Source organism: Sapajus apella, unplaced genomic scaffold, assembly GCF_009761245.1.
Source record: "Sapajus apella isolate SASKATOON/1434 unplaced genomic scaffold, GSC_monkey_1.0 scaffold28, whole genome shotgun sequence".
Taxonomy (NCBI): domain Eukaryota; kingdom Metazoa; phylum Chordata; class Mammalia; order Primates; family Cebidae; genus Sapajus; species Sapajus apella.
Genome location: NW_022436968.1, coordinates 25356915 through 25373527, shown reverse-complemented (window position 1 = coordinate 25373527; position 16613 = coordinate 25356915). Strand labels below are relative to the sequence as shown.

The following is a 16613-nucleotide window of genomic DNA, read 5'->3' as shown; positions in this document are numbered from 1 at the left end:
GCCATTTAAGTATCTTTGTATACCAAGAAAAAATACAATAAAGAGAATTTCTCCTTGAAATTTGAAATATATAAGAGCAGAGTAAAATCCAATTAACATCAAATACCTAATGAAACATGCGTTTATTGGGGGAAGGTTGGAAAATTAAAAGGGAAAGTGGTCTTGAGAAATAAAGCACAAATGAACTCAGGAGTGAATGAAAATAACGTGCATCATCTGGGACTGAGGGAGGAGTTGGTGAAGAGAAATCAAAGAACAAATGCTGGAGGTTTACCTCTTGTGTTACGGGACACAAGAAAAGTTAACAAAACAGAGCAGGTCACTTCATGCAAAAAATGTCAGTACAAAGATCATTAAATCTATCATGTCAACCAACAAAGCAGTATTTTAATTCTGGTCCTTTGATATTCCTCTCCAGCCATTTTATACACTTTCCCTTAAACTTACAAAGCCTTAAAAAATACTTCTTACCAGGAGGCCAAGGCAGGTGGGTCACCTGAGGTCAGGAGTTTGAGATCAGCCTGGCCAACATGGTGAAACCCCACCTGTACTACAAATACAAAATATAGCTGGTCATGGTGGCAGGTGCCTGTAATCCCAGCTACTCAGGAGGCAGAGGCACAGGAATCGCTTGAACCTGGGAGGTGGAGGTTGCAGTGAGCTGAGATCGCGCCACTGCATTCCAGCCTGGGTAACAGAGACTTTGTCTCAAAAAAAGAAAATACTTCTTACCTTTGAATTCCATCATAGGTTACAGTTTCAATGTAATCAAACCGAGAGTCAACCCAATAAACACGCTTCGATATCAAATCCAGAGTTATCCCAGCAGGCCATCCCAGCTTTGTTTTCACCAAGTCCTTCCGGTTGCTGCCATCCATGAATGCCCTTTCCAGCTTAGGTTCCCCAGAAAGGCTCTCCCAATCTGAGAAAAATAAATAACTACAAAAGAAAAACAGAAGATGAAGGAATCTGGTATTTTGCAAGTTTACTCATGATTTTTTTTTTTTAATAGTGTGTTTGGATCGATGGAAATTTTATCCCACTGATTAGAGAACCACAGGTGTATAACACAACAGGGAAATTAAGTATTTTTAAAAACAGAGACTGTGGGATCAACAGGAGCATCAACAGTTCCAAATAGCATCTATTACGATGCACTAATATGGCGGCCTAAAAGTTCATAGTCAGCCAGTCAGGCGCAGTGGTTCATGCCTGTGGTCCCAGCACCTTGGGAGGCTAAGGCACAAGGATCCCTTGAGGCCCTAGTTCAAGACCGGCCTGGGCAACACAGCAAGACCCCATCTCTACAAAAATTAAAAACTTAGCTGGGCATGATGGCACCTGCCCATAGCTTCAGCTACTCAGAAAGCTGAGGTGGGAGGATTGCTTGAGCCCAGGTGTTCAAGGCTGCAGTAAACAGGTGATTGTGTCACTGCACTCCATCCTGGGCAACAGAGCGAGAACCTGTCTCAAAAAAAGAAAATCATATCCACCTTCTGAAGTTTCTCCTCTGTTCCCTTTATCTGTCCTTTGCTTCTTTTTTACACCCAGGAAAGCTTATAAATATCTTTTAAAATAAGCTATTAAAAGAAGTCATTTTACTCCTCAATTTTCCTTTCTGAGGCACAGCCTGAGAACATTTCCATCATTTTCAAGGAAAGACAGCTGATATAATGAAGTAAAACTGAATAATCATCATTCACCAAGACTAAAATAACCTAAAGCTTATCCAAGGGTCCTAAGACCCAATTGTGAAATTCTAGGAGAAAGCTAAGTCTCCTATAACACTTCTCAGATATGGAGATCGGGAAATCTGAATTTAAACATGAAGAAAAGCATTATCGGGTTGCTGGGTTGATTCAGACTGAACAACTTGTAATGAGATATTAGCATTGGTATCTCAATCCCAGCCTGTATCAAGAAAGTTCTGAAAGAAATAGTTCCAACCTCCTTTCCCATCTTTAAAAATATTTACAGCTAATTCATGTTAAAATAATCATCTTAATAATAATAAAACATAAGTAATGTTCAGTTGCAATAATATTGTTAGATTGAATTAGAACACAGAATCCAATCTCTTAGCTAGAAAAATGTGGCAAACATTAAGATTCGTACCCTCAAAACAACAAGTATTTTTAGTACACCAGTAGGTATGTTTGGATGACATGTCCTTAAATGGGATTATATTTAGTAAACTCTCCTAAAGCGTCTATGAATAAGGGCACAAAATAGACATAGGTTCTAGAGTACAGAGCCTAAAAGAAATCAGAACAAGCTTTCAATTAATCCAATGGCTATTCAATGTATAGGGGGAGAGATAAAATTCCAAAAATACAGGAATCAATATGTTTTCACATTGCTTACCCAACAGTTGGGTCCACAGCAATTCCTCTAGGATGCCCCAAGTTTTCAGTTATAAGAGTAACCCTGTAGCTTCCATCCAAATTTACCATATCTATGCGGTTGACCTTGGTTTCCACCAGATAGAGTTTATTATTAACCCAGTCCACAGCCAGGTTCTCTGGAGTTTCAACAGAAATATTGAGAACCTCTTGGATATTTAAATCATTAATGTGAACTGAAAAAACCTAAAAGAAAAACCAAAATTATTATATTTCTTCACCATAACTAACCACGTGTTTTGTTTTGATTTTTTTAGTTATAATCAAATTAGAATTGCTAAAAATCCAAATTCCCAATTTTTAGAAATTTCACACATTATTTAAAAAAATGAGAATTGTATTGATGGTACAATAAAATGTAAAAGGAATAAATAAATAAAATTCCATAACTCTTTAGGAGTTTCTGAAATTTATGTTTCAAAAATCTCTATTGCATTACTCCTAGTTGAGATGAAACCCATCACACTTTCCAAATAAGACAGTGTAACAAAATTTTGGCCATTAAACAAAATACTGTCAATATTTGTTACTAAATCCCCAATTGCAGCTCAATTTAGAAAATGCAGGTAAAAATCTGATTTTTATCATCCAGAAAAGAAGTGTGCTTTTTACATTTTAAATGATCAAATATCAAAAATTACTATCAAATATCTATCCCGTTTTGAAAGAATGTCTACTATTTCTTTTAATTAGGCTTTTGGACTCCACTTCGAATACAATTAAAAGTTGCTCAAGGCTAATCCATATAATAGACTGCTTTGTTTAACAGGTCACATGTAATAGTATAGCATGGAAAAGGTGCTGATTAACATAAAATATCTCAAGGGCCTTTTTTGTTAGAAAACAAAGGAACTTTCCCCTCTACTCCCCCCACAAGTGAAGCTATCAACAATTTGTGCCAGGGTTCCATTCAGCTCCTGGAATTTCTATATACCTTATTTTGCACGGTGTCTGTCCAAAAAACTCTTTGCAAGTGATAGTGGAAAGCCACACCCACAGCCACTCCACGATTCTGAGACTCCACTAAGATCCGGAAGTTCCTTCCATGAATATCACCAATTAATAAATCCCGACCATTGGAGAAGATAACGGAGGCCTCGCCAACTAAATGTGAAAAAGGAAGGCATCACCACTCCTTCAGGTGAGCAAGGATGGGGAAGCAGCTTACAACTGATATGCTTTTTGCTTTTTTAAATGCTATCCTCTACGTTATCTTACCTGATTTTGACATAAAACTCTGAGGCAGACAGATAGCTATCATTCTATCCATTTTACAGAAGGGCAAATTGAGGCACAAAAAGGCTTAATGAAGTGCCCAAAATCTGAGCAAATTAGGAAGAATTTGGTAAGAATTCAAGTATCCTGGATGCTAGTCCAATGCACTTTAAATGACATTGAGGAGAGCATTTCTCAGCTATTTTCAAGACTCCTTGATGATATGGGCACCTTATCCCATGTGCAACTCTAGATTGTGTTAAACATGGAAGACATTTTAAAGATTACCAGAAAATCACTCTGAAAAACATGGTAATGGTGGTTCCAAATCTGTTCTGTCTGTATACTCACAATTATGCAAAATGATATACAAACAAGGTATTAATTGCAGCCTTATTGGCAATAGCAAAAGATAAAGAATGATATAACAGTTCATCAGTAGAGGGCTAAATAAACTATGAACATCAAAAAAAGGAATATTATAAAAAAAAAAAAAAATGAAGGCTGGGCGCAGTGGCTCACACCTGTAATCCCAGCAGTTTAGGAGCCTAAGGCAGGTAGATCACGTGAGGTCAGGAGTTCAAGATCAGCCTGGCCATCATGGAGAAACTCTGTCTCTACTAAAAATACAAAAATTAGCTGGCATGGTAGTAGGCACCTATAAATCCAGCTACTCTGGAGGCTGAGGCAGAGAACTGCTTGAACCCGAGAGGCGGAGGTTGCAGTGAACCAAGATCGTGCCACTGCACTCCAGCCTGGGTGACGGACACAGACTCCATCTCAAATAAATTAATTAATTAAATAACTAAGAAATAACTTTATGTGCTGATATGGAAAGCTCTGGAAAATATCTTAAGTACAGTCACAAGATGCAGAGCTGCGCATATAGTTTACTACCATATCTACAGTATAGTTTAGTGTATCTATAGTTAAATATCTATATTTGTATATTCTTGTTTATTCATTTAAAAATCTCTAGAACTGAAATAAAGAAACAGTAATTATTCACGGGAAACAGGAAGTGAAAACCATGCAGAAGGGAATAGGTATGGAGAAAGACATTATACTATATATCTTCTTATAATTTAAAATTTGTGAACATATAAATGTTACCTGTGTAAAAATAAACAAACTGAATTGTTAAAAATCAGCTGAACCTAAAAGTTATTACACAGTAAATCAGGTATTTTTATGCAAAAACAAGCAGAAAATGGGCCATTCATCAATCATAGGAGCAGCTAAGTTTCAGAAGACACCAAAGACACTTCAGAAGCAAGTGTGAAATTAACTATTAGAAAATAGGAGTTTATATTGATACCTCCTTCCTGAGAAATCTACAGCGACAAAATGCTTTGGAGTGCTCATCTGTTTTTTGCAGATTTTCCCCATGACTTTTCTCTACTACTCACTACTATTCTCTACTTTTCATACTCTTACATCGATTCCAACAAACTACCCAGAATTAGGGCATTTAAAAAGTTTTTAATCTAAATTTAGCATGCCCATTTGGAAACACCCCTCAATTTTCCAAGAACACTGAGAAAGTTATTTCTGTAGATAGTTGTCACTGCTTTTGTGGTATGTAATTAATTAAAAGTTAAATATCCACGCCAGTCAAATGTAGGCATAGCATTTATTCCACAATTAAAGGTAGGTGGCATCATAGCCTAGGTCAAAGTAAACAAGCAATCAATTAAAAAATAATAATGTCACCATTAATCAACAAATTGGTCCTTAATAATCAAAGTAAGAATTCATGTTGACCAATTCTTCTATGCAGCAGGAGCCATCCCTGATTTGTGATGATAAAACCCTGCCAAGCCGATAAATGCTGATAATCCTGTTGTCATCAGAAGGAAGGAAAGAAGCTATTAGAATCTGTTTACTGTTCAGAGATACAAGTGTCCATAATTTACTCACAGGAATCATTAGCTTTGCAATGCTGTCCATGCTCCAAGATATACCCTTCTTCACAGTGGCACAGGTGATGGCCAGGTCGGCTTTCACACCTCTGGTCACAAATTCCCCATATCTGGCAATCATCAAACTCTGCCATATGAAAAATACACATTTGTAGTAAAGGTTACCAGCATTTCTTGAGCACTCTCTGACAAAAATCCTAGATAAGATGGCCAAGAATGTGGTGTTGCTCATGTCTAAATAAACACCCTCTGAAGGTAGGCACAGGTTCTAAGAATGTATAATAGTCATCTTCATTTAAGGAAAAAGAGCATTTACATCATTTTAAAAACCTACATGAAGGATAACTTTACGGAAAATGCACAACGCTTCTTGAATTCATAGCCCTGTGTCATTGTATTTCATTTATTAATGTTAGTTTATAAATATATAAATTTTAGTATAAATGTTTCCCTTTAAACCCTGCTTTCCAATATGGTGGCCACCAACCCCCTGTGGCTCTCTAAATGTAACTTTAGATTGACTAAAATAAAATAAAATTAATAATTTGCTTTCCTAGTCACTTGCCACACTTCAAGTGTTCAATAGCCGCATATGACTAGTGGTTACCACATTAGTGAGTGAAGATACACATTTACATGATTGCAGAAAGTTCCACTGGACAGCACTGTTTCTGAATAAAGTAAGACCTGCCTATAGACAGCCGCTCTAGAAGACACAAATCTATGACTGCAACAAAGTATTTGTAAGGTCTATTTACCCACCTGTCTTTCCTCTGATGTCAAAAAATTACAACCAAAATTAAATTGAACTTATTTTCAAGACATCAAAAATTTCTTCTCCTATACTTATTTGTTAACTTATTATTCACTCATTTAATAAGTGTTCATTGAAAGTCCCTTATACGATAGAGCTCTGTTCATTACCAGAGAAGTCCCAGTTCTACTGTGTAAAAACAGTTCCAATATAATTGACATAAACAGTATAATATGGAGGGGAGAATGCAACAAAATATTAAGAGTTTTTCTTGGCCGGGCGGTGGCTCACGCCTGTAATCCCAGCACTTTGGGAGGCCGAGGTGGGTGGATCACAAGGTCAAGAGATCGAGACCATCCTGGTCAACATGGTGAAACCCTGTTTCTACTAAAACTACAAAAAATTAGCTGGGCATGGTGGCGCGTGCCTGTAATCCCAGCTACTCAGGAGGCTGAGGCAGAAGAATTGCCTGAACCCGGGAGGCGGAGGTTGCAGTGAGCCGAGATTGCGCCATTGCACTCCAGCCTGGGTAAGAAGAGCGAAACTCTGTCTCAAAAAAAAAAAGAGTTTTTCTTAAAGACTATAAGGCTTCAGGGGTGCAGAAATTGTCTTATCCTTGGTATATCTGACTTTCCAAGTCCATGTCCACACTCCATCATCCTTTACCCTGCTCTCTTCCCTAGGAGGATGACCTATGTAAACTATAACCATAGGGTTCCCATGCCCTCGGGCTTCAGATAGATTATAATTTCTGAAACCCTTCTACTCCTAAGTCTAGAATTCTCCAGATTTCTACGATCTGATTATACTTGCAGCAACTGTCAGAGTTGTGAATCAGGTTCAACCATTCCTGCTGGGTGGCCCACTATTCCATGACCCACCAACTAGAAAAGCCCAACAAAATTCTTTTTTTCTTCCTTTCTTTTTTTTTTTTTTTTTTGAGAAGGAATATCCGTCTGTCACCCAGGCTGGAGTGCAGTGGCATAATCTCGGCTCACTGCAACCTCCGCATTCCAGGTTCAAGCAATCCTTCCACCTCAGCCTCCCGAGTAGCCGAGACTACAGGCACGTGCCACCATGCCCAGCTAATTTTTTATATTTTTAGTAGAGACAGGGTTTCCCCATGTTTGCCAGGCTGGACTTGAACTCCTGAACTCAAGTGATAAGCCAAACTTGACCTCCCAAAGTGATGGAATTACAGGCGTGAGCCACTGCACCCAGCCCCAAAAAAGTTCTTCTAATGATCCCATTTTCCCTGAAGATGAAAGATAACATGAGCCAGCATGTCTTTCTTTCCAAGGACTGTGACTAACCAAAGGATAAAACCCAATCCAATCTGGACATGACCAAGTGAAAGGCCATGTGAGGGTGTGAAATGCCCTTATTGATGAATCCCTTCTGTGCCTTCACCTCAGCCGTGAGAAGGCGCCACCTAAAGCTTTGCCTCCACAGGAAAATAAAAGTATAGGACATTCTCCCTCAAACCACCAGAATGTCATAACCTTGCTTTGAATGCAAAATCCATGAGGCTATGTCTATGGATCTGGAGTCACTCTGAACAGAAGTTCTGATGTCAAACAGAAGGAAACCAAAGGTGGAGAAGTCATAACTAGGAATTCTCTACCACAATTGCCCTTCCTGTTACCTGCACTATAAGTAATTTAAAGATTCGAATGAGTGGGCCAGGCACAGTGGCTCAGGCCTGTAATCCCAGCACTTTGGGAGGGCGAAGTGGGAGAATTGCTTGAGTCGAGGGTTTGAGACGAGGCTGGGCAATATAGTGACACTTTATACCTACTAAAAAAATTTTTTAATTAGCCAGGCATAGAGGTGCATGCCTGTAGTCCCAGCTACTCAGGAGATTGAGGTGAGAGGCTGCAGTGAGCCATGATCATACCACTGCACTCCAGCCTGGGTGACAGTGAGATCTATCTCAAAAAACAGGCTTTGAATGAGTGCATAAAATTGCTGTCACTTTTGTGACAATATGATTGTATCCTTGGATCACTACAGAGAAATATGAAGGTTAATTAACATCCATCAGCAGCCAGAGGGAAGACAAGAAAATTAAAAGTAGAATTGAGGGTTTTCATGAGAGCAGAAAAGATAGTGGGAACCACACAAAACACTGAAACACTACTTTACAATCCCCCTCTCACTCCAATACCTTCATCTATTTTTCTTTTCTTTTTATTCTTTGTCTCCTCCCACCAACAAATACTGCTGTGAAAATAATTCAAAAACTCCTTTTCAGCTGAGACCCCCTCGGCCACCCTCTGATCCATCTGGCTGTGTGAAACCCCACCATGCTGAATGACCTCCTTGCCCTCACTCTGCACCACGATGTCATTCTGTCAACAAACAGCATGTCCTGTCAATCAGAAACAATGAGCCCAGTAAACTGCTTCAGCATGCCTCAGAGCTTCCACTGCCAGGTCAAGACTACCAGGGGCAGATGAATGGTAGAAAGACACAAGATTTTGTGTCAGGATTATTCAATGTTATTCTTGATTACCACGCTGGCATTCACTGGGGAGCCACGTCTAAGATAATAAATGTTGCATAGGTTTCCAACACCTGAAGCCTCTGTAATGTGTCAGCCATGCAGAGGGTTATAGCCATACAGAGAGTATTTGTTGAAATGAAATGCTTGAGAGAGCAAACCAAAGCAACAATTCCCCAAAAAATTCAGCTCAGCTAAAACAAGTGTAACTGGTTTCCTAATGTCATGTATGTAAAGAGTTCTCTACAAAGAAAGAAAAATACAGTCTTCTTTGAAACCAATGTGAAAAAAAATGTTAACTCAGCTTCAAAACTCAGAAGCAAATGACACATTCTTGAAGGACAGTGAAGGTCACAGAAAAGGTCTCTGCAGGTGGCAGGGGGCCTCATATTCACAAAGGCCCTCAAATGTAGACTTTTGAGATTATCTCCAAATGAGGTTGTCTGTACTAAAGTCCCAGAAACACGCTACCGGGAATAAAAGAAGATATCTGTTGTGGAACTTAAAATGAGTGCCCCAGAATTAGAACACACTACTTCCAATGTGCAATTAACTGAGTATGTTCTCTAATCCTGAAATGATCTTGTGCACAGCATAATACTGCAATAATCTGCCTTACATTCACTAGTAGGTTAAATGCAAAATTTTATAAAACAAGAACCTTGTTAGGACAGTCTTTCACTTTGTAAGGGGCTATAGAAAATTGAAGTGGTCTGAATCTCTGACATTTAGGAAACCTTAGACATTTGAAAATACAAACCAAGGCTCACCGCAGACTTACATGTTGGAAAACAGAGAATGTGCTATCTGGGCTCTAGGGTGGAACAAAAAACTGAGAACAGCTTGCGAGGCATCACAAGACTGAACTAGGGACTCCAAAAGAACAAATCACTTTTCCTGAAAGGACTTCATGGCCTATCAAGTTTCAACTGTAAGACAGCTCAGCCCCAACTCCTCTTTGGGAGTTGATAAAGGAAAAGGAGAGGAAAGCTGATGTAATACTGAGAATGTGGCTTCTGGTATTTCTATTGGAACTTCTTGTCTAGAAAGAGAAAAGGAAAATGCCTAGAGAACTAAAAGGCTGGTAATGGGATTGGCAGCTGGGTAGCAGTGAAGGGAGGCAGAGGAGCCTGGCATTTGCCAAAGACACAGGAGCAGCTTCACACCCACAGATGAGCCCCACTCTGAGAAGAAGTGAGGCTGCCCTTCTGCCCAGGGGTGCTTGAAACGCAGGCAGGGCTCCCAGACTCAGGCCACCACCTAACCAATAAGGGCATTCGTGTGAAAGTACCTGTAAATTACTTGAATGTATCCCCAATATAATGATAATGATAACAATAAAACAGAAAAAGTATCCTGCAATCTTATTTAAGGACATTTACAGATCATAACATTTTATTTATAAAATGTTTTGAAATGATTAGAAATTTGGGGGCCTTCTTAAATTATTCAGAATTCACTTAAGTCACTTGATCTTAAAGTACTTTGTTGAATAAAGTTACTTAAGAGGAGCAATTAGATGGGCAACTTTGGGATGTGGTCCTGAGATTAAAAACCTACAATTACCCACCATGAACACAAGGAAAAGCTCAACTGGATTGTTTTACTGGATACAAAAATCCAGTTTTTCTTGGCATATGATGAGTAAGTGAGCCCAACGATTACTGTTTTCAATAATGCTGAGGAGCAGACTATCTCAGGAATTTCAAGTTTAATTTGCAAACCAGAGTTTATTTCTGGTATCAATACATTTTTCTGTCTGCTAGTACTTCTGCTGAAAAGAGAAAAAATAAAATAAAGAAAAAAGAAAGGTTTTTCTGGCAATGAGTAGTTATTAAGATCGGCCATATTTGACAAAGTACAATTATGTTGGAAGCCATGAGCTGAGTCTAAAGATGGAATGACTTCATTAAGTTTATCCAAATTCGATATTTTTTACCAAATTATATTAATATTTTAGAAACTATTTCAGAAGAAACACTTTTCTAGAAGTATTTCTTATATATTTCATGTTTGTTTTTATCCCAAAAGCCGTAAAGAATACTTCACATTTCTAAGGAATATCGAAAGAATATAAATATCCTGGGAAAATTCTGAATCATTCTGGAGATATAGATGACTACCAGATTTTAGTGAATAGTTTCAATTGCCTTTCAGATACGTTTTCCCAACAGCAGTAAAAACAGTCTTCTTTAACCTCTGTGATCACTTCCTGCTAGTATATTTGTTGTTCAGGTATCAAAAATTAGATAGAAGGAAAAAGAGATCAGAGCACCAAAAACTCACAGTCCAAATTCTAAGAAAACAAAAACTGATGATAGTTGGCCTAACTCTCCCATCATAAGACCCCATCCTAATCATGGTGAGCTATAAATCTGGCATCAAAATCAAAAATCTCTCAATGGGAGAAATTATGTCTGAAGTCAGAGAGGAGAGATGTGAGGAAATAGCTGGTGTACTGGTGTCTAGTTTAATGCCACCCACCAGCTGGAAGCATCATAATAAAGAATCCGCTCATATTGAATGATAGCCCTAAGAGTATGTCACAGTCAGTGGAAATAGTAGCCAGCATAGCATGGGCACTGACCCGCAGTCACCTGAGCAGTGACCTGGTGATCCTCTGCTGTGTCAGGTAACAACTCTTTAGTTGTGGGATCCTGGGGACATTTGTGCATCTTGGAGAAGAGGCCAGGGTAGCAAGGTAGGGGTGCTTGATGGGCTTAAGCAGCAGCTATCTACCAACCTCATGGAAGTAGTTTAGTACTCAATAACCAATATTGCTGCACCAATCCTGATGCCAAATACTTGAAAAAACAGAAAAGGACTACCTCCCTCATCAGGTAGTGGATAGGTTCCAAGTAGCTAGTCAACTCGCTCATCACAGAACCACTCTTTTGCCTTGTATACCACACCAAAGCTTCTCAGAGTTAAAATTCCCTATTTGCCAGGTTTTCTGTGAGGTCCAGGTTGCTCTTTGTTATGACAGACCATGACGACCCTCCACAAGTGCAACCTCTTGATGTCAGAGATCAAAGGACCTCTCAGTGTACTGTAATGAAAGACAAGTAGTCCCCACCCCCCATCACTTACCAACACAGGTACGGCTGTCATTGTGGTTAATGGTATAACCTGGGGGACAAAAACACACTCCTCCATATGGTGTTTCATGGCACTGGTACTGGCAGTTCAAGGCAGAACACAGAGTCGTACCTAAACAAAGAAAAGAAATGAATGGCGCCCTCTAGACAAGACTGATTTACCTAACAGCTTCTTTTTTCATGAGTAACAGCTAAGTAAGCATGTAGGAGATGTACAGAAAAATCTGTCACCCTTCAAAGCTTACTGCAAAACTTCGCAATAAAAAGCTCAACTGAGACAGGAAGATTGCTTGAAGCCAGGAGATCAAGACCAGCCTGGGTAACATAGCTAGACCTCATCTCCACAGAAAGTTAAAAATAAAAACATTGGGCCGGGCGCGGTGGCTCACGCCTGTAATCCCAGCACTTTGGGAGGCCGAGGCGGGTGGATCACGAGGTCAAGAGATTGAGACCATCCTGGTCAACATGGTGAAACCCTGTCTCTACTAAAAATACAAAAATTAGCTGGGCATGGTGGTGCGTGCCTGTAATCCCAGCTACTCAGGAGGCTGAGGCAGGAGAATTGCCTGAACCCAGGAGGCGGAGGTTGCGGTGAGCCGAGATCGCGCCATTGCACTCCAGCCTGGGTAGCAAGAGCGAAACTCCGTCTCAAAAATAAATAAATAAATAAAAATAAAAACATTATTAGCCAGGCACAGTGCCTCACACCTGTAATCTCAGCACTTAGGGAGGCCGAGGCAGAAGGATCACTTGAGGCTGCAGTAAGCTATGACTACACCACTGTACTCTAGCCTGGTGACAGAACAAGAGCCTGTCTCAAGCAGAAAAGAAAAAAAAAAAAGAAAAAGGAAAAAAGAAAAGCTCCTTTTTAAAGTTATAACTATGTGCAAGTGTAAGTCATTATAAGTCTTATTTATCTTTTTTTTTTTTTTTTTTTTTTTTTTGAGACAGAGTTTCGTTCTTGTTACCCAGGCTGGAGTGCAATGGCGCGATCTCGGCTCACCGCAACCTCCGCCACCTGGGTTCAGGCAATTCTCCTGCCTCAGCCTCCTGAGTAGCTGGGATTACAGGCACGTACCACCATGCCCAGCTAATTTTTTGTATTTTTAGTAGAGACGGGGTTTCACCATGTTGACCAGGATGGTCTCGATCTCTCGACCTCGTGATCCACCCGCCTCGGCCTCCCAAAGTGCTGGGATTACAGGCTTGAGCCACCGCACCTGGCCCACAAGTCTTATTTATCAAAAAAAAAAAAAAAAAAAAAAAACAGGTAATGGGTCTGTCTTTGTATCTACATAGTAAAAAGGGCTAAGAAATTCCAAGTGACTGGAGCAAGAATAAGACCTAAAAATATTAACTGTGGCTAACTTCAAGAGATGGGATTTCAGGTAATCATCTTTTTTTCTTTTGGTTAATTTTTATTTTCCAACTTTTTTACTATTACTACACATCTCTGATTAATTTTTTAAGCTTTTTAAAATGGGCTCCCAAATGAAATAGAGGAAAAAAAATACCATAGAGGTCACTGATTATTTAAACGTTATGTACAATTTTTGTCAGGAAACAAAAAATAACCTTGGGGCTGCAGTTACATGGGCACTTCCAGGCAACCACAAATTTAGTTAGAGTATATTATTGATGAAATCAGGGTTATAAGTGGTATTCCCTTACAGGACAGTCAGTTGTCCACAGAATTGATGGGTTGACGGTGGGAGGAATATTCAACAGTCATAAAAAAAGAGAAAAAAAAATATCCCTAGTTCCAGTTAGTTTCCTCAGAAATGACTGTGGTCACACAAGACGTAATCAAACAATGCTATGCATGGCCAACTCAATTTTGCCATTGTAGAGTAACTCAAAGTACATAACCCAGGAACCAGAAGCTTTTTTTTTTTCCCCCAATACAGCCAGAGAAGGCCTTTTTCTATAAGCATAAGCCAGGTAATAAAATCTCCAGAACAACTTTAAGGTCAACAAAATTGCCATTGAAATAATCCTCCCTGTGTGTGTGTTGGGGATTGGGGGTAGGGGGTTGCTAAAAATTGTTAAGCTCCTCCCATCAAGCGATGGAGTCTATTTCTTCCATCCACTCTGGGTTTGGCCAAGTGTCTTGCTTTGAACAGCAAGACTTGAGTAAATTTGGCATAAATAGAACCCTCAATGTACCGGAGCCCTAGGGTTTCTCCTTCAACCTGTGGATCAACAAGGCCAGGCCAGCCTAAGCTTTTCTTGCAACATCCTGATGTGTGAGTGAGCTGATACAGGCCAGAGGAACTACCTAGCCAACCCACAGAACTGTGAGAAATACGACACGTTTGTCAATTTAAGCCACTAAGTCTTAGGGTGCTTTGTTATACAAATGCCAACTGATATACACTGTATTTGAACGCCTGTTCTAGAAAACAGAAATATCTTTATCTGAAAGCTGCCCAGGTAAATTTCTATGCTTACCACAGTATTTCCCGGTAGTAGTACTATTTTCATCTTCTCTTCCTGGGCAGTCTAAAACCCCATCACAAACTTTATAAATGGAGATGCACCGTCCTGACTCTGGGCAAGACCATTCTCTTGGAGAACATTTATCAACACCGTGAGGACTGCTTTCTGTGGGGGAGCGGGGGGAAGAGAGTTACAGGCCACAGGAGAGGTACAGCCAGCTCTTTTTTAATCAGTAGTTAAAAGAGGATGTAGAGCAAGTTGGACAACAGAAATCTATAAATGATCCACATTTTACAATTAGCTAGTCATTTCTAACTCTACCACAAGTCTTTTACTGAGATTCTAAGGAGAGGCATAATGGAATTACTCCACTTTTCCTGGAAGAGGCAGCTCCCAGCCAGATTATAAGAATAAGAAGCAGATACAGGCCTCAATTATCAACAAACTAGATTCATAATCCCCTAGGAGAAGATGCAGTTATTTAAATCCTGAATTCTAGAACTAGGGCCGTCAAAGTAGCTCCAGAATTACTGAGTTTGTGGTTGGGCTTTTTTATTTCTTTTGCTTATTTAGTGAAATGTCAATAGTATAAGAAAAGCCATAACCCAAATGTAGAAAAACCACTTTCTGGAACATAAAAATATAAAACCACATTTTATGTTCCCAGAACAAGCATTTCCCATATCATACCTGGGATTGGAATGGTGCAGGTGACTTACTTTAGGGTGTGGGTGTTAGTAACTGCTAAATTGTTGGAGGTACTGCTGATGATATCAACAACATAAAAGGGTGAATATCACTGGAAATTTTCTTCTCACAGAATCTTTAAGCACTTCCCCAGATAGTAGCTTCTCCTACACTTACCAATCCCCAGCTCCACCCCACATGTTCCCAAGACGGCCTCTCTTTCAGCTCTGAATGTCAGTGACTCATTTGGGAATCAGAATTCACAAAGCCAAAACAAAACAAACAAGCTGAACTGTTACCAGGGTTCATAGCCATTTTTAAAGATTGTGAGGTCTAAGACAAATGACAATTTTCACTATTTTCTCTCCTTCCTCAGCCTATTAGTTTTATATAGGTAAATCTATTTAAAACAGGCAGTCTTAAAGGGGAAAGTCAGACTGGGATATAGAAGAGGGAGAGACCATCCTACTTATTTTGCCTCAAAGACAGAAAGAGGAGGATTATAATTTCATCTATATTTGAGTTCTGAGTCTTCTTAGGAAAAGTTAACAAAGTCACCTTCTTCTTTACCCCACACTAAGCCCCTAAACAACCCCTTCAACTCCAGCCAATCCTGAGGCTTGCTTGTCACACAAAATTTCTAAAAAGGAAAGGAGAAAAACCAAGTGCTGGAAAACACTTTAAGGAAATGCTCTTCAGTAGGAATCTCCTCCCTCCTTACCACATCCATCTTCGTCTCCATTATCTTTACAGTCATCTTCTCCGTCACAAACCCAGTTTTGATAAATGCATCGGCCATTGGGGCAAGTGAACTGGTAACCACCGCAGGTCGGATACTCTGGAACAAAGCAACAGCTGCACTCCAAAGACACCAATCACCTGGAGAAACTCAAAGTGCTCTCACCCCACTGCCTAAGCAGAACCCCTAGAAACTGAAACTCTGTCTCAGTTGAATCCCTGAAGTATCTTGACAAAAAAATTTAAAAGCAGGAAAAAGACAGAGAGAGAAAGAAGATAACAGCAGATTTGGGTTCAGGAAATGAACTCAGGTGCTGGTTTCTGGTTTTCAAGATTAAAAACTAGGTCAGCCTGGGCAACGTGGGAAGACTTCATCTCTACCAAAAATACAAAAATAAAAATAAATAGCCAAGCATGGTGGTACATGTCTGTAGTCCCGCCTACTCTGGAGGCTGGGGTGGGTGATGGCATGAGCCTGGTGTGGGAGGCAGAGGTTGCAGTGAGCTGAGATCGCACAATTGCACTCCAGCCTGGGTGACAGAGTGAGACCCTGTCTCAAAAAAAAAAAAAAAATCATTAAAAACAAGATGGTTTGCAATACTTTGGCACAGAACAGAGAATGCAGACAAACATGCTGCAGACATGGCAACGTCCAACGTTCTCATACTTTACCACAAGCTCTGTAATTGCTAATCTAGGACCAAATGATTCTCAGTCATCCATTCCAGGATGTCACATTCACTTTAATTCTCTGTCACTTAAATAAGCCCGGGTTCCAGCAGGGAAGTCAAGCATGGCTCATAGAAAATTTGGGTGATATCAAAAATATTTAACAACACCCTAAGGCATGGATAT

General features: G+C 39.7%; 1 protein-coding gene across 5 annotated transcripts in view; it reads right to left on the bottom strand.

Annotated features, from left to right (window-relative positions):
- Positions 1-16613, bottom strand: part of LRP2 (LDL receptor related protein 2) — a 219338-nt gene that overhangs the window by 133305 nt on the left and 69420 nt on the right. For all 5 annotated transcript variants that reach the window (XM_032293063.1, XM_032293061.1, XM_032293064.1 and 2 more), the window contains exons 7-13: positions 15742-15858; positions 14346-14498; positions 11887-12006; positions 5538-5666; positions 3337-3506; positions 2365-2588; positions 733-939 (exon numbers count right to left, since the gene is read on the bottom strand). In XM_032293063.1, the coding sequence (XP_032148954.1) occupies positions 733-939; positions 2365-2588; positions 3337-3506; positions 5538-5666; positions 11887-12006; positions 14346-14498; positions 15742-15858 (1120 nt within the window). The remainder of the gene's footprint in view (positions 1-732; positions 940-2364; positions 2589-3336; positions 3507-5537; positions 5667-11886; positions 12007-14345; positions 14499-15741; positions 15859-16613) is intronic.